The sequence below is a fragment of the Siphateles boraxobius genome, unplaced genomic scaffold, assembly GCF_051911475.1.
Source record: "Siphateles boraxobius isolate OS27281-9 unplaced genomic scaffold, OSU_SipBor_1 13, whole genome shotgun sequence".
Taxonomy (NCBI): domain Eukaryota; kingdom Metazoa; phylum Chordata; class Actinopteri; order Cypriniformes; family Leuciscidae; genus Siphateles; species Siphateles boraxobius.
Window position 1 is genome coordinate 4,352,471 of NW_027508733.1, and position 24,277 is coordinate 4,376,747.

General features: G+C 37.6%; 1 protein-coding gene across 3 annotated transcripts; it reads right to left on the reverse strand.

Moving 5' to 3' along the window:
* Positions 1-96: 96 nt before the first annotated feature.
* Positions 97-24,045, reverse strand: podxl2 (podocalyxin-like 2). 3 transcript variants are annotated; one of them, XM_077225253.1, is made up of 9 exons: positions 23,572-24,045; positions 16,869-17,108; positions 14,259-14,429; positions 9,679-10,358; positions 8,634-8,708; positions 3,988-4,144; positions 3,098-3,159; positions 2,799-2,978; positions 97-2,175 (listed from the first exon to the last, which is right to left on the reverse strand). In XM_077225253.1, exons 1-9 carry the CDS (start codon positions 23,603-23,605, stop codon positions 1,963-1,965), a joined length of 1,812 nt encoding a protein of 603 aa, XP_077081368.1. In that variant the 5' UTR covers positions 23,606-24,045; the 3' UTR covers positions 97-1,962. The 3 variants fall into 3 exon arrangements, with proteins under 3 accessions (XP_077081368.1, XP_077081369.1, XP_077081370.1); XM_077225254.1 differs by lacking the exon at positions 14,259-14,429; XM_077225255.1 differs by lacking the exons at positions 14,259-14,429; positions 16,869-17,108; positions 23,572-24,045 and adding an exon at positions 13,630-13,815.
* Between the last annotated feature and the right edge of the window lie 232 nt (positions 24,046-24,277).

Below are 24,277 nucleotides of genomic sequence, written 5' to 3' on the forward strand. Positions count from 1 at the left end.
CTGAAGTCAATTTTATATGGCAAGTCATTCACCACTCAGCAGGGGGCAGCAGTGACACGTCTAACTTTATGGTGCGTTTACAAAGTACCAGACAAGCCTTCTCAAAACATTTATTTTTTTGCCTTTTTAAGAGGTGGGACAACATAAAATTACCAGAAAATGAGATCGGAATCTCCTTACAATCAGATACATTAAGCAGTTTGAGGTACAAAATCAAAAACGGAAAAAGTGCAAATTTGCTAATAGCTCTCGTACCAGGACAGAACGGTACGAAACAACAGCGTTCTACACTGGCGTCAAACTGTCCTACATCAAGGCTTATTAAAGAACCAAAAATGCATGTACGTTATATATAGAGCGCTCTGGAGTACTAACCATTTTAATCTGTTTAACATTAACTGTTCACGTTTGCTAAATTGTGTAGCCTATAATCAGTCTGACGCCTGACATGTGCATAGACTATTATGTACTACAATGTTTCATGCACTTAAAATGAGTAAAGAATAGCCTTTTATCTATTGTGACAAATAAGATTGTTCTTTGACAAACAGACTGTACCATAAACAAGATAACCACCATGAAGATAGCTAGTTTAACACTTCTCTTTTTTTATCACCGTTTACTTTTGCTTTTAAAAACACTGAAAACATGTAGAAAACAAAGAAATCGTTGCCTAACGCCATTCGACACATTTCTATGTGAAAGATTCTTTTGTAAGAAGAATCTTGTTCTGCTTTGGATGCCGTTGGTGCTGAGCAACGTTAAAGGTGCAATATAAAAAACCTTAACAAAGAGCGACATTAATCCAGTACGGAGCAGCCATTCCGATCGATGCACAATAAAAGAGCAAGGCAGGTAGGCGTCCATCCAGCATTCAGCATGTAAAAACACAATATGCAGCCTGCTTAACTGTAGATACTTGCATTAAAATTAGTAAAATTGAGAATTAATGATTATAGTGTATTATTAGAGATACACTGTCTACACATCAAGAAAACAACAAAAATACTTAGTACAATCTCTGTCTCTCTCTTCAAGTACACGAATGTTTTTTGTTCTTCTGTAATTCACCCAAAAAATAAAATTCATTTAATCGCTTTCATGTCGTTTCAAACCCGTAAGACATTTTTCTAAGAAATAACTACTGCAGAATCTTTACGTAGGTCTAGTTATTTCTGTACAACTTTTAGAGATCTCGTCATGTTCGCTGCCTTTGAGCTCTGCGCTTATTGTCTTCCGGTTTGTATTTCCACAGCATGAAGGTAAGATCTTACAAATTTATGAATGAACAGTTAATTTTTAAATGTTCCCGGTCTACTGACATTTCAGACATTTGCTTCAAACATTACAATGCTCAAGATAACTTTCATTAACTCCACCAGCTTATTACTATTCGACAGCAATGCCATGGAAATATACAGAGCTACGCAAAAGCGGAAGTTCAATAGAATTACTTAGGTCTATAGAATTACTTCAGATGTCATGCAAGCCAATATATTCTACTTTTTTTGGAACTTGACGTCCGTTGTTGTGTGGAAATTAAGTTTCTTCTAAATTCTTTTTTTTTCTCCCTTCACAGAAAAACAGTAGTTTGGAACGACATGTGGTAGATTAAAACGACATATTTCATATTTTTGGGGTGAACTATTGCTTCAACAGTGCAAGAAACAATTTTCTAACAACGTTTTAAACTCTAAAGTGCCTACTGATTGTTTGACACATTCGATTTTTATAAATACTAATGATTAGCTCCTGCACTGAAAATTGTCCATTATCATAAACAACTCGCACTTTAAAGCACTTTAGTCCGTCTGAATTTAGTAATGCAGATAAAGAAAAACGTCAAAAGACAACAAATTTTATACAGCAGATGGTTCGAAAAAGCTTGAAAATGTTTAGTGCCTTCATAGTCTTTAATGCGATGCTGCTTTCCCATGCCGTTTTGCTGATTGTTTCCCGGGATTAAAGGTGAGTGTCTTCCTCTTGGTTGTCTTCCTCATCTTTCCCGGGCTTGTTGACGAGGACCTGCCAACCGCTCCCGCCGTCCGCGGCCGCCGTCACCCCATTGGCGCTAAGTTTCTTCTCCTGCATCTCTGATTGGCTATCGCTGGTTACGTCCAGTGTGGGGTTGTCATGGCAACCGTTCTCCACAAAGTGGAGCTCTTCGCCTCGCGACTTGATGAGGCACGGAGGAGACAAACCAAAAAACAAGATAAATAATCAATTCAATGTGAACCCAAACCGTCACTCAGAGAATGTTGAGGTTAATATTTAGCATTCGAGATCCATTATTAATTGCGCTCAAGTTGACAGTGACAGTGTTTGTGCCATAATCTCGATTACCACAGAACATTTTGACCACCATGGACCCTTTTCACAGACTGTTGATGACGCGTTTAAACATCGTATATCGTAAATCCTGCAAAGTTTTTTATATTTTAATTTGTTTTAATTATGTACATTTATAACACTACTTTGTATTATATTACCCTTGCATCAAATCACCAAAAAACTAGCTGATGTGAGGGTATTTCTAAAACAGCGTATGTCGGAGTGAAGGTTGTAACGGTAAAAACATCTTTTTCTCTTCTGACTGCCATGATCAATCTCTCTATTTTTTCCCTCTTTTTGAAAGTTGTGAAAACACTATTGTGTTTTTTCTTTTGCTAAGCGAGCAAATGGGAACACAAAAAAATATATTTAATTCTTTCATTCACCGCTATAAAAGTTTACCCAACTATGACGACTTTTGAGAAACACGGAAATGTGAAAAATGGTCTATTGTGGATTTGACCTACCATGTTCTTGAGTTTGGGTAAGCGGCGCTGCCAGCAGATATATATGATTCCAGAAGCAATAATGAGCACACACACCGATCCGATGATCACTAGAACAACAAACAGCTTCCCGTAGTCGCTGCGGGTCTGACTGGGCCTCGAGTGGCACGTGTTTACGGTGGAATAATTCTGGATTCCAATCTGAGAAAATTCATTTGAGTTATTTATTATGCATATTATTCATGCTACTCAAATCGTTCACAACTTTCAATGTATTAATTCAATAATTATTATTATTATTTGCTGCATTTCAGTCCCACCTCATATAGACCTCTTCTGATTTCCCCCAGCATTGACAGGACGTCTTTTGGGGCTATGATTTCTTCACATGATGAACAGGAAATGAGACAAAAAATATTATAGAATGTTGTTTATCAATGAAGAATTGTTGAATCAAAAGAGAAAAATAAAGTTTTACAAAGAAAATTTAGTCTATTTTAGGACCATTAAGAGTTTTTTCACTGTGACATTATACTTTCATGACAACCCCAAACATTTCTGCATTGTTATCCATAATTGTAATATGATAGAGAAAATTATTATTCTGAATAAATTTTTTAAATCATTTAGCATAAATTACAACAAATACTACCGTGTCATATAAATACTAAATTTAAATGATTTTCTTTAATACAATAATATCAATTGAGTGCTTCACTATCATAAAAAAGCTGCTGAAAATGTCACAATGCAAAAAATCTTAATGGTACTTAAAGGGGCCTTATTGTCTGTGTGCAAAATATAATCTCTTGTGTTATTCTTTTGATTTTGTGACGTAATACGACCTTTGTCAGGCTTTGTAAGATATGACATCTAACTAATGCTCTGAACAGAGATGTGAGATAATATATGTTATTTTTATCCTTTATATAGAGCATGAAATTAAAAGCTTACAAGTTATTAACACCTCTCTAAACCATAAATATGACATTATATGTAACCACGTAAAGTGTGTGTGTGTGTGATTGTGTGTGTGTGTGTGTGTGTGATTGTGTGTGTGTGTGTGTGTGTGTGTGTGTGTGTGTGTGTGTGTGTGTGTGTGTGTGTGTGTGTGATTGTGTGTGTGTGTGTGTGTGTGTGTGTGTGTGTGTGTGTGTGTGTGTGTGTGTGTGTGTGTGTGTGTGTGTGTGTGTGTGTGTGCGCGTGTTACCCTGCTCGCTGGCTAAAGCCATCAGGAGCTGGTGGTCCTGCTGTGTGGGTTTGCTGAGGAAAATGAGCCAGGATTCTTGTGGGATGTTCAGCTTTCTGGAGAAAGTGTTTTCCAGCAGCTCCAGAAGTCTGTCGCCACTCTCCATACGAAACTCATCCTGCGAGAGACACACAAGGAATAGAATGGAAAAACAGAGCATACCACATGTAAAAATCGTACGTTTTTCATCCTAAACATATTGTTTTACATTCAATCTCATGCTGAAAATTCACTCTCAGTGTGAGAACACCTTTACTTAATACATGTTTTCTCTAAATAAATACTTTCAAAAACATATACCCAAGGAAAGGAGAGAAAAAAGAAAAATAGCATGAAGAAATACTAATCAGATTTTTTCCCCCACCAATGTCTTTCACACTATATTGTATATCTAAAAAATATTATTTAATTTTGAATCAATAAAAAAAAACACAATAATGTGATATGAGCATAAATATTTATATGTAAAATAAAATTACATAAAATATAACTAAATATATAAAATAGAAGGACAAAATTAAATCTGTGAAGTACTTTAAGACATGAAATGTTGTTAGCATAAATGGGAGCATAAATGTGCACACAATTATAAAAATATAAGATTTTATATATATTTAAAGCTGCAGTCTGTAGTTCTTCCTCTTTTCGCCATCTCTCCGCGAATAACTGCAATTGCAGATTTCGAACAATCATCAAATTTACGTGGGTTGTGCCTCGGCACGGCACAGCGCGGATGAATCCAATGTTTTGAGGAGAATGTGCGGCTGTCAGTCGCCGCCGGTGTGGATACTGGCATTCGCAATCACCGATTCTACTTTTTGGAAGAATTTTCACCGGAAAATGTCCTCTGAAAAAGTAAGTAACATCCACTTTTGTTCTGATCGACTAAGGGAAAAAAAGCATTGCATTAAACGCGCTGATTTAATCTTACGATCGCTTATCATATCACGTCAAACCGTGCAAATTATACTTTGTTAATGTTAGACACATCAGCGTTGCGTAACTACATTTAATGCCCTTCCGATATTACCCTTGTTTTCGCATGCGCTGGTTGCAGTCTCCTTTTTTCTGTAGCCACTCCGAAGTCTTTTGCATTTTACAACGGGTGAATCTCCAAGCTAACCGTTTTGAATCGAGCGAAGGCACGCAGATAGTTTTGAACACTGGCTGGTTCTGTCCTTGCTCAATTTTTTTTATTATTATTTATTATTATTAATATTTTCATGTATGAAATACTTTAAGACATTATACAATGTTGCAAAAACAAAAATGTATGTAAATGAAATATATCCAAATGTAATATAGTGGACAAAGCAGAAAACTAAATGATTAAGTACATCATAAAATGGTGTAATCAATAAATACAAAATAATACAGTAATTGTAAATTAAATTGTATTTTGTAAACAAGACAGAAAAAATACACCTGTAATAAAGCAAACAAAATAATTTAAATACTTATTGATGATGTATTTGAAATGAAAAGTGACATAAAATACGACTTGAAATGAAATACGAGGGCAAATCATGCTCTGTTTCTCCAGTATCGAATCAAGAGCTTCCAGACAGACTGGAGTTTGCTTTGTTACTGAGACTTGGTAACAGACTTCCTCCAGTCAGAAACAGACACACATCAGACAGGCTACAGAAATCAGAATCCGTTTTTTTTCCCAGGCCATTCACAGCAAGCGCTGAGTCATTCAGACGGAGAGAGACTGTGGGCTGTATTGGTTTCTGATCAATCGCTCTGCAGTGCTGCTCGGGTTCAAACACTGCATCGCAGAGACGTCGAGGGTTTAGCACACAGCTGTCAGGGAGCCAGTGGGGGGACAGATCTTTGCGATCATGCTGCAATTACGTGCCACTAGAGCGTTACCGTGGCAACAGACATCCGGCCTCTTCAACACTGGCGAGACCGTGTATGTGCTAGTGATGAGTGTGTTAATAAAGATGTAAAAGAAAGGAACATCATAATATTTTAAGAGAGCAATAAGATTAAATGGAGAGCAAAAGAATTAGCAAAATGTGGCCACGATTTACTAAAGCGAGGGAACGCATTAGCACAACGCAGCCAAGATTTACTTAAACGAGGAAACAAATTAGCACAACACGGCCACGATTTACTTAAACCAGGAAACAAATTAGCACAACGTGGCCACGATTTACTAAAACGAGTAAACGAATTAGCACAACACGGCCACAATTTACTTAAATGAGGAAACAAATTAGCACAACGCGGCCACGATTTACTAAAACGAGGAAACAAATTAGCACAACACGGCCACGATTTACTTAAACGAGGAAACAAATTAGCACAACGCGGCCACGATTTACTAAAACGAGGAAACGAATTAGCACAACATGGCCACGATTTACTAAAACGAGGAAACGAATTAGTACAACACGGCCACGATTTACTTAAACGAGGAAACGAATTAGCACAACACGGCCACGATTTACTTATACGAGGAAACAAATTAGCACAACGCGGCCACGATTTACTAAAACGAGGAAACAAATTAGCACAACAGGGCCACGATTTACTTAAACGAGAAAACGAATTAGCACAACGTGGCCACGATTTACTAAAACGAGGAAACGAATTAGCACAACTTGGCTATGATTTACTAAAATGAGGGAAAGAATTAGCACAACTTGGCTATGATTTACTAAAACGAGGAAACGAATTAGCACAACGTGGCCACGATTTACTAAAACGAGGAAACGAATTAGCACAACTTGGCTATGATTTACTAAAACGAGGAAACGAATTAGCACAACGTGGCCACGATTTACTAAAACGAGGAAACGAATTAGCACAACTTGGCTATGATTTACTAAAACGAGGAAACGAGTAAGCACAACACGGCCACGATTCACTTAAACGAGGAAACTAATTAGCACAACGCGGCCACGATTTACTTAAACGAGGAAACTAATGAGCACAATGCGGCCACGATTTACTTAAACGAGGAAACAAATTATCACAACGCAGCTACGATTTACTTAAACGAGGAAACGAATTAGCACAACATGGCCACGATTTACTTAAACGAGGAAACAAATTAGCACAACGCAGCCACGATTTACTTAAACGAGGAAACGAATTAGCACAACATGGCCACGATTTACTTAAACGAGGAAACAAATTAGCACAACAGGGCCACGATTTACTAAAACGAGGAAACGAATTAGCACAACATGGCCACGATTCACTTAAACGAGGAAACAAATTAGCACAACACGGCCACGATTTACTTAAACGAGGAAACGAATTAGCACAACATGGCCACGATTTACTTAAACGAGGAAACAAATTAGCACAACGCAGCCACGATTTACTTAAACGAGGAAACGAATTAGCATAACACGGCAACGATTTACTAAAACGAGGAAACGAATTAGCACAACACGGCAACGATTTACTAAAACGAGGAAACGAATTAGCACAACACGGCAACGATTTACTAAAACGAGGAAACGAATTAGCACAACACGGCCACAATTTACTAAAACGAGGGAAAGAATTAAGACAACGTGGTTACGAATTAATAAGTCATGATAATTAATCACAATTTCTTTTCTTTTTTTCTGTGTTATGTGCAGGGATCTGTATCTTTATTTTATTTTAAGTTGAATTAATAAAATGAATAAAACTAAATAAAAAATGTATAAACTAAATTGGCATTAAAAAAAAACCAATACAATGTCTAAAACAACAGAATTACTAAAACTTAAAAATTAATTAAAAAAAAATACTTGTAATGATACTAGAATAACACTGGTCTGAGATCTCAAAATTAACAAAGTTTCTCATCAAATTCTCAAGAAACCAAATGATCTGCTTAGGATTTTTACAGGTGCTCTTTATACCAATTATTTATACCGTATACCAATTATCAAGACAAAATGCATGTGAACTGGGACTGTCAGGCTCCAAAAATGACAGAAAACCATAGTAAAAGTTGTCAATATAACTACTGAAGCCATTAGATATCATCTCATGATGAACAGAACCAAATTTAACTCTCAAATCTCATTTTTGCTTGCATACATTCAGATATGAAGGACCAAAACATGTTACGCCAGTTTGGATGTCAAATATCATTAGTTCCACTTTTATCGTACCATTCTGTCATTTTAGTAGCTCTGCTGACTGACTTCATTTTTGGACAAACTATCTTTTTAAATGAAACATAAATGTCAACTTCAAGAGCTCAAGAGGAACCGAGTGCAAGAGCGTTTGCCTCTGTGTGTGTGTGTTTCGCTGCTCCGCTAACTAGTACATAAGATTAAGAACCACATTTTTCTCAGAGAGCGTGAGGATTGTAATGCCCTCTGAGCTCCCAGCGTGTGTCATTGTTTGTGCTGAGCGCGGTTAGTTGTGCAGTCAGCATGTTTCAGAGACAGAGCATCTCTGCTGCAGTACGTGAAGCGAGAGTCTGAACAGAACTCACACCTTCATTAAGAGCGATTACATCAAATCCTGACTGGAGTTTGATGAAGAAAAGGAGACTTGTTTTGTTCATGCAAGAACAATGCATGGTATATTAGGTTAGGGTTAGCAAGTGTTTTCTGGGTGAGTTTTGGTAACAAAAAATGACTTACACAGTCAAAGTTGTCCGTCATGTTGAGTATAACGTAGCCCTTTCCTGCGAGGTTGCTCCAGTCGACACAAATCACCTGCACAGAATGAGAAAAAGAGGGTGTTTGGTCTAGCAGCCACTTTATTGCACTGAATTGTTGTGGTTTGTTGAAACGCTCACTGACAACCTGCCGTGCTGCTGGAGAACAAATCTATAAACACATTAATCTTCCTAGCATTCAGATAAATCAATCGTAAAATCATTTCCATCAAGACATGACATACTCCATCCAAAGAAACAACTGAGGATTTTATACCACCTGTGGAATCCAAACATGTTTTGTCAATGTTTTTTGAAAAAGACATTAAAATTACGTACTTCTTGTTATTGTTAACTAAAATGAAAAATTAATTTGGTTATTGAAATAAAGCTGAAATAAAACAAACTCTTTCTGAGTTAAGTTTTGGGTTAAAGTTCTAAAAATTACTATTACTAAAACTTTAAATACAAATGAATAAAGCTAAATAGAAATATTAGAAAAACTAAAAAAGCACAAAATTATTAAAACTTAAGAATTATAACATTGCTTCTTACAAGAGACATTTCTTAATGTCATGCTGTTTATGCTCTCGTTCTATAAAAACAAAGAAACAATGTTATATTTATTTATTACAATAGTAAAATCAGATTTTTACTATTTATCATGCATTTATAATTAGATAATATTAAAATACATTTATATTTAATTCTGTATATTCATGTTTTATATATTTACTATTTACGTTTTTATAATTAAAAATATATTTTATATAGTCACATACAAATACATTCAAAATATAAAAAAATTATTCAATGGTACATACTTTTACTTTTGAACCAAGTATCTACTACTGAATTCTGAAGGTCTTGAGCTGTTTTCTATGCTTCAAACTAACATTTTATACAAGAAGGAATATATTACTGTTACGATATTTAAGCAAAGTGACTCTTTGAATTGCTTTGAACTAAATTAGCGCTCAATTAATGTGTAATGTGTAAATTAATGTGTATTTTTAATTATTAAATACCTGCTCGGCCTCCTGGGACAGCTCTGAGTCGTGGAGCTCGGTTTCAGCAAGATATTCGGTGCCGCCGTGCCGAAGCTCCGCCCCCTCCTCATCCGCCGCTGTGGTTAGCTCCGCCCCCTGCCAGGCAGATTCAGTGAAGATCAACGGTGGCAGATCCGAAGTGGGGGAGGACGAGGGCCCGGTCGTGAGGTACCGCCAGTCAGACTCTTTCTCATCCGTATCAGTGGGAAAAACCACCAACTCTTCCTCATCCTCCTCTTCCTCTGTATCGTCCCGGTGCAGTGCGTCAGGCTGTAGGGGCTCCCGGCTGGGCAGCGGCCCGATTTCAGGAGCAGTGGGTGCTTGGGTTACTTCATGGCCCCTCTCGTCATCAAACGGGTCCTGGGACGCCAGGCGTTTGTCAGGCCCGGCTGTGGCCTCTTCTCGGTTCTGACGGGCCAGTCCGAGGGCAGGGGGCGTGGCAGTGGCTGTAAAGGGGGCGTGGTCTTCAGCACCTGCTCTTGATGGGCCGGAGGAGGGGGGGAGGGGGAAACCGCTAGATTCAGAATCACTCTCCCATTGCTCGGGGTCTACGGGCTCAGCCGTAGGGATGAAGCGCAAAGAAGAGGAGTTGGTCTCACTGGGCTTTACACTCAGAGGAAGTGGCGAAGATGGCGGTTCTGGAGATGAAGGGCTGTAATCTGATAGAAAGATAGCAAACGTGTCAGAAACATAAATCAAAACACACCACAGAAGTCATTTTTGACTTCACCGAGCCATGTATATACTCTATATATTGCCAGACTCTACTGCTCTAAATCATGATTATGTACTATAATATTCCATTATAATAGTTGGTTGTTGTATGAAAAGAGTGTAATTTTGTACAGTATAACGCAAGTATAGTAAGCATAGTATTAAAGATATTTTTATGACTTATACCTATAATTTTAAATGTTTAAGTTTAAATGTCTGATAGCCAAACATTTTTATTTATGCTGTTAGACTACACTAATAAAAGTATTTTAAGCATCATAAATATTTAATAATGTTAAATATTATAATATTAAATATTAATATACAAATTAAGTGTTTATTTATAAATACTATAAAGCATATTTCTGCTGTTGTTAATTATGCCATTATATTGATGCAATGTTGTTTTGTGATTTAAATGGTTGTAAATTTATTTACATATTTGTTTTTGCCTATGTCTACACATTTCTAAACCAATTCGTTTATACATATCGAATATCAGTCAAATATCCAGTAGATATGTACAAGCAGTGCACTGTGGTACATGAGATCCAGGGGGCGGAGCTAGATCCAGACCCAAAGGGTGGAGTTAGATCTAGAGCCAGGGGGTGGAGCTAGATCAGACCCAGTGGGCGGGGTTAGATTTAGATACATGGGCGGAGCTGGATCTCCTCCCACTGCATTTCGATTGAAGTTTTGCAACAAGACAAGTCTTACTCATTTTGCTGCTCTACCGTTTACGCATTGAGGCGATACTAAAGCAAGTTATTCTTCTGACGGAAAAACAAACTTGAGAAAACAATTATTTATTTATTTAACTTTTAAATGGTTACTTACAAACACTGTAGTTTTTACATCGTGTGAATGTGCACTTATAATTACGTGCAGTGGTGGGCAATAAGCAAGTGTTTTATTATAATATTTTCATTTGGAGAAACTTTTACTTTTACTCCAAAACATTATAACATATATATATATATATATATATATAATCTTAACTTTCACCTTCCCAGAAAAGTAGTTCCTTGTGTCATGTAAAAATAAATATTTCTTAAAAAGAAGTGTATTCTTTGATTGGCTGATCCTTTACCCCTCTCAATAGTCCACATGTATATTAAAAAGTAGGCACTTCTACTCAGGGCCGCCCATAAGGGGGGATAAAGGGGAACGTTTTCTGGGGCCCAGCCGCTAGGGGGGGCCCATGCAGTCCAGCAATAAATATGTTCATTCTAAATATAAACAGGTTACCATATTTTATTTTGAACCAAAAAAGCACCATTGATTTTTGAAAAAGTCAGAAAGAAATGCATTTTATTTAATGCTGCTTGAGTAAAATGTAGCCTGTGTCATAATGAAACACCCCTCTCCTGAAAATGGTCTGAGCAGGCTATTTTTTTTTTTACGTAACGTAACGTCAAAAACACCAGTGCTTCTCGCCAGTTTGCGGTCAGCAGCAAAGTGACATGAACAAAATAATTATTAGCTATTGTAGTAGCCTACATTTAGTTGGTATGCCAGGTATGTGGTACACGAGTACATTTCTAATAAATAAAAAAAACTTTTACTTCGTTACGTTGTGTGACATTCCTCTCGTTACTTTATTTTAATGCAATACGTGTTAAATGCGTAGTTTATTCCAAGCGCGCTGTATCTTTTTTTCTGGGCATGAGCGATGCTCAATTCACAAATTAATCACTCTTTCGAGTCGATTCTGTTCAAAGACTTCATAAAACAAGTTGGCAGATCTGTCTAAATCGGTTCGCGAATCAGTTTGAATGATCTGTGCAGTTCCTCACGCACCGAATCGTCTGAAGCGCTTTCAATTCACACTTGACTCGAAGTTGTCTAACAGGAAGATTTAAAAACATCACAAGCGTTGGATGAATCGGCCGTGGACTACAGTACAGTCAAGTGAGAGCAAATCTTCAAATGCATCATATTGTTTGCCAGCGTCAGCGATGAAGATCTTTATTAGTTGAACATCTTCTTATGCTGTCTGTGAATTAATGATTCCACAGGACGATACAATCGATTTCATTTCATTCAGGTAATACATTTTACAGCCAAACAGATTATTACGCCACGATAGCACTACTACCAAGTATGACATCACCTGTTTGTTGGACATATTAGCTGTATTAATTAGTGTACTCATAAATCTTAATTGTTCTTACCTTGAAATGTTTAAGTACAAAATACAATTTGCCAGTTCTGCTTACTTAAACTTTGAATTTCATAACTTGAGGCAATCGATTGGTAAAACACCTTGTTTCGAAGGCTTGATTGTGTTTGTGGGGTGCACTGTAACGTGTTCATGCTTCATTTGTAACTTTACAGATGTTGTTTATGCTCAAACAGCAACATTACACACTAACTGAAGTTAGAAAAGTGAAATCATATTCAACCACCCCTTTAAATGTTTTGAGTTTTGCCAACTTGTTCGGGTTTACAGTGCAGATTGTTTGTTAACCTTGGTGTGTGTGTGTGTGTGTGTGTGTGTGTGTGTGTGTGTACCAATGTAGCCCCCATCACTGAGTCAGTCTCTCTCAGTTAAATGTATGTTAATGAGAGAGAGAGAGAGAGAGAGAGAGAGAGAGAGAGAGAGAGAGAGAGAGAGAGAGAGACAGAGAGAGAGAGAGAGAGAGAGAGAGAGAGAGAGAGAGAGCACAGGCATGATATGAGTAGCCTAGCGGATTTGGGGACGGCCCATTCACTGGACCTTTTCAGGGGCCCAGTCATTTCTGTGGGCGGGCCTGCTTCTACTTTTACTGGAGTAATATTAAATCAAGTTCTCTTTCTACTTTAAGTAGAAAATATGTGTGCTTTTCCCACCACTGATTATGCATATTATAATAAAACTGTATGAGACTTCACAAGGGCATGTGACTTAATTTACATAACAGAATAAGAGCATCTCACTTACGTAAATGCATGCAAAATGCATTACCAGCACAATGAAATAGAAAAAAAACATTTATTAGCACACAAGGTAAAACAGACACTGAATAGAGTAGGGAAACTTTTGACAGCGAAACACAAGGAAAACCACATCGGGACCAAATCGTCTAACCGGAATAACAGACCAACATTAGAGGAAGACCATTAAAAATTAGAATTTACGCATAGAATTAAAAATAACAATAAATCACTAATTTTTCCTTTCACACTGCACTGCACTACATCTTGCACACAACACACTCGAATGTCGCAACTTACTCTTAAAATTGCGGGCTGCAACTTCACAAATATGCTGGTTCATCTGATGGAGCGGATATAAAGTATATAAAGTGGGAGGAGTTGGATCTGGACCCAACGTCGCCCCCTGGATCTCGTGTTCTGCAGTGAGGACCATCTCAAAATATCAGTCCATCTCAAGCGGGACACAGTATAGTCAAAGATGCCAAAGTCTTGTATAACATAGCTAAGTATAAAGTGTGCTATAGAGCATAGCATATAAAAGCATGGTATAGTATTGCACAGCATAAACAGCTTCGGATGGTTTATTGTAAAGTCCAGGATTAAGTAAATGTTGTTTCCACAGTGTAGTACAGTAGGATGTGGTGTAGTAAGATCTGATGGGAGTTATTCATCTTTAGTTTGCGGAGAACAGCAGATTTGAGCAGCTGCACTGCAGCACTGCACCTGCGTCTGGCACAACACACACATCAGTGTCCCGAGAGCTCTTGATCGCAGCCTGATTATTCATGAGACACGCACACACACACAGACACTGAGGCACGCTGTAATGAGGAGAGCTTTTGTCTAGTGTCAGCGGGTGGGAGACAATATATCTATACTTTTTCGGGGAAATGATCATAACTGGATGTAATAAAAAAGCAGTGTACCAGAGACTGTGTGGCAAGCTTTGGCGCACTCCTCCAGCGACAAGAAGTTATTGAGGTTCTCTTTGCAGCCGCCGAATACGAAGTTTTCACACTTCATAGTGACGGGGTTAAAGTGCCAGCGAGGATACGACGCACGACACGGTCCAACCTTCCTGGGCATCAGACAGCGCTCTGAAAGCCAAAACATAAACGACATACACCCACTGAAAATTTCGTACAATAATGCTTTTAACAACAACAGATTCAGTTTCTCAAAGTCTGTCCCCCTGTACTGAACTGCTATTGGCTTGGGATGAAAAGCATCGGGTGACTGAAGGTCTTCACAGTAATTAAAGACATGTGAATGTGTAAAAACGGACAAGACGGCTGAGAAACTCCTGTGAGAGAAGAGAAAAAGAGCACAAAACCACAGGAACAGACAGACAGACGATAGATAGATGATAGATAGATAGATAGATAGATAGATAGATAGATAGATAGATAGATAGATAGATAGATAGATAGATAGATAGATAGATAGATAGATAGATAGATAGATAGATAGATAGATAGATAGATAGATAGATAGATAGATAGATAGATAGATAGATAGATAGATAGATAGATAGTCTGTCCTAAACAGATAACCGGCTGAGTTTCTCAGATGAGGAGGTGAGCACAGAGCCAGGTGAGGAAACACACCTGCAAGTGTCTTCACACACACACACACACACACACACACACACACACACACACACACACACACACACACCGTCACGGCTCTGTCCACCTGTCTCTCCATATGGCAGATCAGTCAAGCCTGTCTGCAGTGTGACACTGTGTGTGTGTGTGTGTGTGTGTGTGTGTGTGTGTGTGTGTGTGTGTGTGTGTGTGTGTGTGTGTGTGTGTGTGTGTTATTCATTCAGCAGTGGTTGAGTGTGACGGAGTCTTGTGTTCACGCTCAGATTTACTGCGGCAGGCACAAATTGACTCATCTTCCATATGGACACACTGAAACGGTTTACTAAACATTTAAAAAAGAAAGTTTATCTCAAGTTATTAAGCAGATAGTTCTGATTGGTCCATTCAGTGCATATATAGACACCAAATATTAGCCTTCGACGCTAGCATGTTCAGCTGAGCAAGCATCTCATCGCCACAATGCTCTGGTGCTGTGGCTGGCTGACAATAAAACACATGATTTGAGGAATCAGTCGTGTCAGTAGCATGAGATGAGTTGCATGCCAAAGTTTTAAACATGGTTTGTTCAAATCACTAACCCTAATATGAGCATTTATAACAGTGATGTCTCATTTAGAATACAGCGCGAGTGTCCCAACTGACTCGAGCTCATATCCACCTGAGAAAATCTCAATTTCACACTCCTCACGACAGAACATTTTTGGACGACTCTGTCCTTCTCTCTGTCTTACACACACACACACACACACACTTGAAACGGGCCACTGCGGTGGAAGCAAGCTAGCAGGTGAACTAAAAATAAGACTGTTTTCGGGCACATTGATTCCCAGGCGTTGTGTAAAAAGTGGATATATTTTCTCTACTCACTACTGTAAAGAACATCCACAACTGAAACATCAATGGAATTGTTAAAGCCAACAAAACTAATCAACAAAAATAAGGTTAACATCAGAAGGGAGCGGGAGGTGTCGAGGAAATGACGCACGATAACGTGTCCTAAAAGCTGTTATTCACACCACTTTACACTTCTAACTGCCGGTTTGACAATCAAGTCATTTTTGTGAGCTAAATAACTGTCTAGAGGCTGAGTCATACTAAGTGACTGACACAATATGAATCCATCAACATATACAGTATAACAACAAAAATTCAGTGCCTTTGTTGCACCATTTAAAGGTGCAATATGTAATCTTTGCACCACTAGTGGCAGCTAATGGAATTGCAAAAATAAAAACTTGTTAAACAAGTTTCAAACACTAGAAATGGGTAGTTCCAACCCAAACTCAAGGTATTGCTTGGATGAATGTTAATTTAGTTAAATCAAGCCACTCAAACAAAAAGACTGCAATTACGTTTGGTGATTCTAGTACAGCAGAAATTACATATAGACCCAGGATTATTTTCTAATCCAAAATTTTAAATATGTAGCTAAATATGCAAACAAATTTCATCCGGATTAGATTCACAGGTGAAAAAGACGTACTGTTAAATGTATTAAAAATGCAAAACATACTTAATTTTTAATACATTTAATAGTACGTCTTTCCCCCTGAATTATTGTCAGAGTAAATATTTAGACCCCTAGTTGACATGACAAGTATGCATGACGTGACATTTTCAGTCGTTAAATTGCAACCAAATTTCATTCAGTTTTTGCCAAGAGTGTATAATTACACCCCTAGTCGACAATTGACAAGTTCGTGACAGATTTTTGATTGTAATAATGTGAAATTTTTTTATTTGTAATAGAAGTCAAGTCATTGTTCGAGGAACTATTTAGACCCCCAGTTGACAAATGAGACTCATGACGTCAAATGCAAAAGGAAAGTCGTATCGTTTGAGTCTTTGAAAGTTTACAAAAACAAACTTGATGAATTTTGGAGTAACATGCACTTATGAATTGTGTTTCGAATAACTGCTTCTACTCACCATTCATGGCACCGCTGTCTTTGGTCTCGGCGTGAATGTTCTTGCCATCCTCGCTGTCTTCAAACCCAGAGCTCTCCTGAGAACTCTCCATGAATCCGGGTTTACGATCCCTCGAGAGCTCCTCATGCTCGAAGCCTACGGGAACATCCAGAACCGGCCCGTGGGAGCGGAGAGGATTGGGGAGGAGCGCTGGACCGGCACTCAGAACCTCGGCACACACCAGAACCAGGAATACTGAACCTGAAAGAAAAAAAAAGTTTTTTTTTTTCCCTTGTGGGTCAAAATGACACAAAGCCCTAAAATTAAACTTAATTTTGGTTTTGTCCAGAAAGCTTATATTATTTCATTTTGATAATATTTTTTCAATGCAATTTTTTTGGAAGATTGTTTTTTATTTTATTTACCTTTAAATTATTAGATTTGATTAATAAATAATTTCTCACATTCCTCAAATTCTTTCAATTTAAATTCAAAATAACTCACAATTTCATGCATTACCCTTTTAATTCAGCTCAAAATATCTTACAATGGGTGTCTTTGCCGACAAAAATGATAATATAACATATTTCATGACTCTAGTCACAAGATGGCCTTATAGCTCTATATGGAGCAAATGAGCTGTTCCGCTGGATCCTAAAGTCAGTTCACTTCAGCATGCATTCAGATACATAATGTGTCATTAAAATATGTAGACATTATTAAATAATTTGGTAAACTTTTAGCATTTTTAGTTAGAATTTTAAGCATTTTTAGTTTACTGATACATTCCTCATATTCCATTAATTCATAATGGGGTCAAATTAACCAGCGAGGGAAAGATTTGTTACTTTTTAAAATTTCAACCACAAAACTCCTCAATTTTCATTCAATTCAATTTTTTTGAATAATTCAATTTTTTGTGTGTGTGTGTGTGTATTCGATATTCAAGTGCGACAAATGTCCTAGGGTCTTGGACCCCTCTGATGAACCCTCAATTTTATTATTTTTTTTAATTAAAAGATGAGTTTCTGGTCAAAATGACCAAAGACAGGGATGAGGGTTTAAACAGCTCACTTTATGGGCCTAGGCTGAGTAAAGGCACAAACAAACATGAAAGAACCTAACCAACTATTTAACAATCTCCTTCACCACAAATTAATCTTTCTCAAACTGTGACAGATGGTTTCAAGTATGTGTATATCCATCAAACACTGACTGGAGACATCTCGAGTCCTGGCCTCAATGGGCTTCAACCACAGATGGCTTCGTATCATGGAGGCTTAGAATTGTCTCTAAAACCAGCCGGTCTTATCTTTCCTCGCCCTACCAGGTCACCACAGGATTAGCACTGGTTTTAACACTGGGCAGCTGAAAAAGGCGACAACTGGCCTGAAATCTGCAACAACCCTTTTCCGCTGGAGCCAAGATGGCGTTTCAAAGCCAATTACACAGTTCTCTAAGTCTGACAAGGCTTTAGTTTTTATTCATGGAGCTGTTTAATGAAATATATTCTCCAGCGAGGCTTGGTTTAATTAAGGAGACCAGCGGGCTGATGTGACTCTGGTATTATATTTAGTAAGTGTGTGATTGTGCGGTAATTAACAGGGTGGAAAAACTGGGCACTTCCTGCTCCAATTTATGAATAGATCATCTTTGCTTTCTGGAAACGTTCCAGTTGTTTTTAGAGACTCTGAAGACCCCGGATGTCCAGCGAACTTGAGCCATGCAATGCTGGGGAAACTTCCAAACCAGAAGGCTGTTGGACAGCATAATCCCAGATAACAAAATGACATTTACTGAGTAAATGGGTTGATTGTAAGCCAAAGACTTGCTTAAGACCACTTTGGCCCTGTTTACATCTGGTATTAAGATGTGTTTTGGTTGATTGGATCACAAGAAGACACATTCCCGTTTACACCTGGTGTTTTAATCCCTCTCTTCTGTCCACTTTCAACCACTTCTGTCAAGATTTCTTCGAGGGGATGGGCTTTTTCAGATGTTACGATCTAATGGACAAAATAAGCTCGCGCAATTTACATATGAACGCAGGAAAATAATCAAGAGCATCAGCTTTAGTTTCTGCTCTGAAAGTGAAACTCACGCTGTGAGTGTGTGTTAGAAATCAGGAATGGTGAGAGAACATTGTGCTTGGGATGTTCAAACCAGGGCCTCCAGCCTACAAAGTTTAAATCCCACCTGGCCAGCGTGCTTTTACACTACGAAAGCAATACAAACAGTTGAATGCGTTTTTGACTACCTCTGGAAGTGCTCAAAAGTGGACAAGCTCAAAACATTTTAGACCCTGTTTACATCTGTATTTAGCGTTGTCCACTTGTGATCCGATCAACCAAAACGTATCTTAATACCAGGTGGAAACAAGGCCTTTGTCCAAAAACATACTACATTTATTCCATTCAACTCGAAAAGTCTGAATATCCAGCATCCTACTTGGAAAAGTGCAGCAGAATGCCACTTGAAGTTGAATGTCGTACACCTGCAGAATAAATGCTAGTGTACAATTCTCTAAAATGTGTTCGCTAGACAAACACTTTCCTGCCATGGTGCTTAGTCTCCAAATTGTATTTGCATTCAAATTATCTGAAAACTTAATGATGCTGAACGCCATTGGTCCTTGAGTGTCACTTGACCTTTCCAAATAAGGTTTCAGAGCTAAGATGATCAGTAAATAATGGCTAGTGTCTGATCTCAAACCAAATGTATCAAATGACATCAAAAGAATAGAATACACAAGCCTACTTTCATTGTGTGTTCATTTTTTGTTCTTTTTAGAGCTTGAAAGGTCCCTACATGGTCACTAACAACAACAAAAGATATAATTAGCTACATTTTGAGGGTGTAACTAATGTATTTTCCTCCATCTTTCTATTGTACTAAACATCTACCAATCATCACAGCAGCCCAAAAGTGCAGTCGCATCCACAGTCACCTGATCTCTAGTGTATGTCCTTAGAAAGTGTCAATGTCTCACTCCACTAGATCACATTAATTATGGTTGACGCAATCTTATTTTGCCTCAGTGGACTCCGGTTTCTGCAAGGCTACTTCTGATCAGTGAATGAAAAATGTGAATTTGCTGACGGCTAATGCCAAGCACGTCTATCTCTGAGGAACGCTCCTTGGCCTTCTGCCCCAGTGATGCTCTCAAGGTTCAGACAAGCGTTAGATAGTACATTAATCATAAAAGCTAATACCTCGTTTTTAGAGGCTCTGCGGCAACAAACCCTGTCCATGATATTCACTCTGGGGATAGAGTTGGATAAACTGGATGAAACTCAAGATAAAACATTTGTGAACCTGGACCACAAAACCAAGTCACATGTCGCACGAGTATATTGTAGCAATAGCCAACAATACATTGTATGGGTCAAAATCGATTTTTCTTTTATGCCAAAAATCATTAGGATATTAAGTAGAGATCATGTTCCATGAAGATATTTTGTAAATTTTGCTACATATATAAAAAAAATATTTTTGTCAAAGGATGAAGCAAAAGCGCAAACACAAATTTAAAAGGCGATTTTCTCAATGTTTCGTTATGGTTTTTTTGCACCCTCAGATTCCAGATTTTCAAATAAATATTGTCCTATATCCTAACAAACATCAATGGAAAGCTTATTTATTCAGCTTTCAGATGATGTATAAATCTCAATTTCAAAAAATTGACCCTTGTGACTGGTTTTGTGATTTTGGGTCACATTTGTGCATTAGCTTGAAGAACAAAACAAGAAGAAATATCTTGCTAAAGATGTGAAATATGAATCAGACATGTTCTTGACACTGGTTTTATATCATAGTACGTCCAGCATCCACCTGTTTCTGTCTGACTGATTTCAGAAGTCTTAATATAGTGCACATTCATCCGTTCAGACCAAGATGCCACAATCCTATGCCATTTGATACGAACACAAATCCGTCACACAGCAGCTATTGTACTAAATATACAAGCAGTTCAGCCAGCGCCAGTCTCAGACTCTGTGAAAGAGCCGAGGAAAACCTGAACACAGGATAAGATGATTCATAAATCTTCAATCCCACCAAAGCTTGGACCAATTTAAAGCGTGAGGCACCTGGACTTCAGCAACACACTGTGAATTTATACGGTTGCCAATTAATTCTCAGCCTCACGTCTTTCTAAAACCTCCCTGTCCCTTTTCTTTTCTTCTCTTCTCAGATATGAAGTCGAGATAAATGCTGATGTCACCTGACCTGAATGTGTTTCTGGGCTGTGCCAGCTTGCATTGCAGCAGAGCCTGTGGGTGTAGGTGGCATCGAGCATTAGGACTCAGATTTATAGTCGTCAGACTGGCAGCTGCAGGTCTGCGGTTGCTGTTACTGCTAAAGAGAGCACGAGTGGTGCTACCATATTTGTATACTACGGTATTTAAATTGCTCTCCGTATAGTATGTGTCCAATTAAAAATGATATATTCATGGTATAAGCATGATACTGTAACTAGAACTTAAATTAAATGGCAATACTAGGGATGCACTGATATGAACATTATGGCTGATACCGATAATTCTTCATATTTGAAAAACGATTACAGATACATTGGCTGATCAATCTAAATCCAAATTTTTATATAATTTTTGAGAGCCTGATTACAAAAACAAAAGTCTTACCATTAAAATCCATGACCCAAACGTACAATTATAATGTTCTCTTTATAATTTTATGTAGCCTATATGACAGACTTGCGCTGTTCATGTTGCACTGAACTGTATGAAGGGATTTCAATCATATTTCAAGCAAATCAAAACCATCATGGCAAACAGTGCACATCTGAAGTGTCTCAGCTGAAGGAAATAATCCATTATTTATCGGCTTTGATATATCGGCCAAATTTTCTTATCGGGCCGATAACGATAACATTAAAAATTAACATATATCGGCCGATACCGATATGGTGGCCGATGTATCGTGCAGCCCTAGGCAATACTGTACTTTGACTATGACTTCAAATGTTTACTGTATGGTACGCCAAGTTCCTTCAAAGAATACCATGGTATAAGTTCAAAAAGCAATGTATTACCATAGTAAGACGGTGACCACAAAAAAGGGAAATAATTTGATATACCATGGATTGGAAGATTACTGTGGTATTTACATGGTACTCAAAGGAATTGCAAAAAGCACAATGGCATAAACATGATACCATGACTATAAACTAAATGAAATGGCAATGCAGCATTTTGACATAGCCTATTCCATGACATGAAATGTTTACACCAAGGTATTTCAAAGAATACCATGGTATACATTCAAAATACATTGTATTACAATAGTAATACAACAAAAAATTTGAAATACTTAATGTTTACACCAAGGTATTTCAAAGAATACCATGGTATACATTCAAAATACATTGTATTACAATAGTAATACAACAAAAAATGTGAAATACTTTGATAAATATCATGGTAACATGATAGCCTACTCCAAAGAACCACTATGGTAGCATGTCCAAAACACAACAGCATTATATAACGGAAACATAATGCATATACCATGATATATACATGTTACACTGTAAAAGTTGTAAATAAAAGATCACTGGAGTGTTTTAAAAGAAAATAATACAGTATTTCAGTCTTTCTACTTCAGTTTCACATTTAATTCAAGTGCCACTTGCCAATTCTTTGTAAATTTAAAATTTACCAGCTATTTCTGAGTAAAAATTGTTTCAAAATAATCCTAGTACAATTACTTTCCTACGATTAAGTATATGAAAGAATATAATATAAACCTTGTGATTACTCTACCACATATGTCCCTAAAAAACAGTGATACCATGGTGTTTACATGGTACTCCAATGAACTTCTCAGAATACCAAGATATTAACCATGTACGTTTAAAAAAAAATACATGGTTTAAAATAATATCACAATAGTTTAGAAAAGGTGTGGAATGTGATGTTGAGCATGGACTTGGATTAAGCCTGAATCTGTGCTGGCCATTAGACTAAACAAACCTGACCGGTCCTTGTTGTGTCTGGTCATCGGTCTGTGTGGACAGCAGCACAGCGAGTCTTTTGACCAGCACAATCTGTCAGCCCTGGCCTCATGGGCATGACAAGCCATCACACACACACTCACAGCATGCCAAAAACAATCAGTGTCCACAACAGCTGCAAAATGCTCTTTTCTCAGTTACATGATGAATCATGCTGAAAATCCTGACTGGACCTGAATACACCAGTGGGTCTCTAGATAGAGAGGGAAAGGGGCGTGTGCCGTAATCTGCACTTCAGATCAATAACTCAAAAATCTGAATCAGCTGAGTGACTGGACTTTTCATACATGATATTGAAGATGATGACAAGCACATTAACAAAAAATCCCCCCAAAAATCACAAATGATCATCTTAAAAAACAACAATGCCCTTTTCTCCACTCCATCGCGACAATGAAAAGTCTCAGTGATGATGCAAATTAGTCTCAGACAGCATTATAAATCAACCATTGTGATTACTCGACCACATCATCAGACATTTGAGGCTTTTTAATGATTAAATCATGAAATTATCAGTAGCTTGACAAATATTTTAAAAACAAATACATTCCTTTATAAAATAGAGTAATAATTATTATTGCTTTAATAATAAAACTAATATTTTATACTTTAAAATATTTTGTTATAAATCTACATGCAAACATTCATTCATTCCACACACACATGCACACAGAAAAACACTGAACTCACCAAACATCAGGCACTGAAAAGACACGAGTGACATCTCTGCAGCTTTAAATGGTCGCAGTTAGGAATAATCGCGTCAGTATTACAGTTCGTTCATATGTGCATCATACGTGACTTACTGACCTCAACGTGCGCGAGAAGAGACGCACTTACACAAAATACTCATCGGAATTAAAAACAAAAGGTCAGTCGATAGTCTCGAGCTTCATCTGCCGATCTATCTGGACATGCGTGATACACTGTGCAAAGAATGCGAGGAAAACTAGACGGTAGTTTCGTCTGCTGCTCCTCTTGCTCTGCCAGTCAATGAATTAGCAGGGATATATTGAGGATTTTGGAGGGTTTGATTCCTGCCTGGCGCAGTGACTGCAGGGATGCTGGGTCCTAAACACCGCCGGGCTTATTTTAGCGACAGTACGAAACTAGAATTAAACGGCCAGCGATGGAACCTCACGTCGACCAATCAGAACGCTCCTATATAATCAACGGTAACACTTTACAATAATGTTCATTAGTTAACATTATAAACTAACAAAGAAAAATACATTTGTTACTGTATTTGTTAATCTTTGTTAACGTTGGTTAATAAAAATACAGCTGTTCATTGTTAGTTCACACAGTGCATTAATGTTTTTGACAAGATTTTAACAAAGTATTAGTACATGTTGATATTAACAAAGGTTAATAAATACTGTATGCGCAGTCCATT

Coding starts and splice junctions, on each gene's coding strand:
- podxl2 (XM_077225253.1), bottom strand. CDS start 23,605: ATGTCACTCGTGTCTTTTCAGTGCCTGATGTTTG. Junction 17,109..23,571: donor TTTTCAGTGCCTGATGTTTG/GTGAGTTCAGTG, acceptor TTTTTCTTTCAG/GTTCAGTATTCCTGGTTCTG. Junction 2,979..3,097: donor TCAGAAGAGGTCTATATGAG/GTGGGACTGAAA, acceptor GAATTTTCTCAG/ATTGGAATCCAGAATTATTC.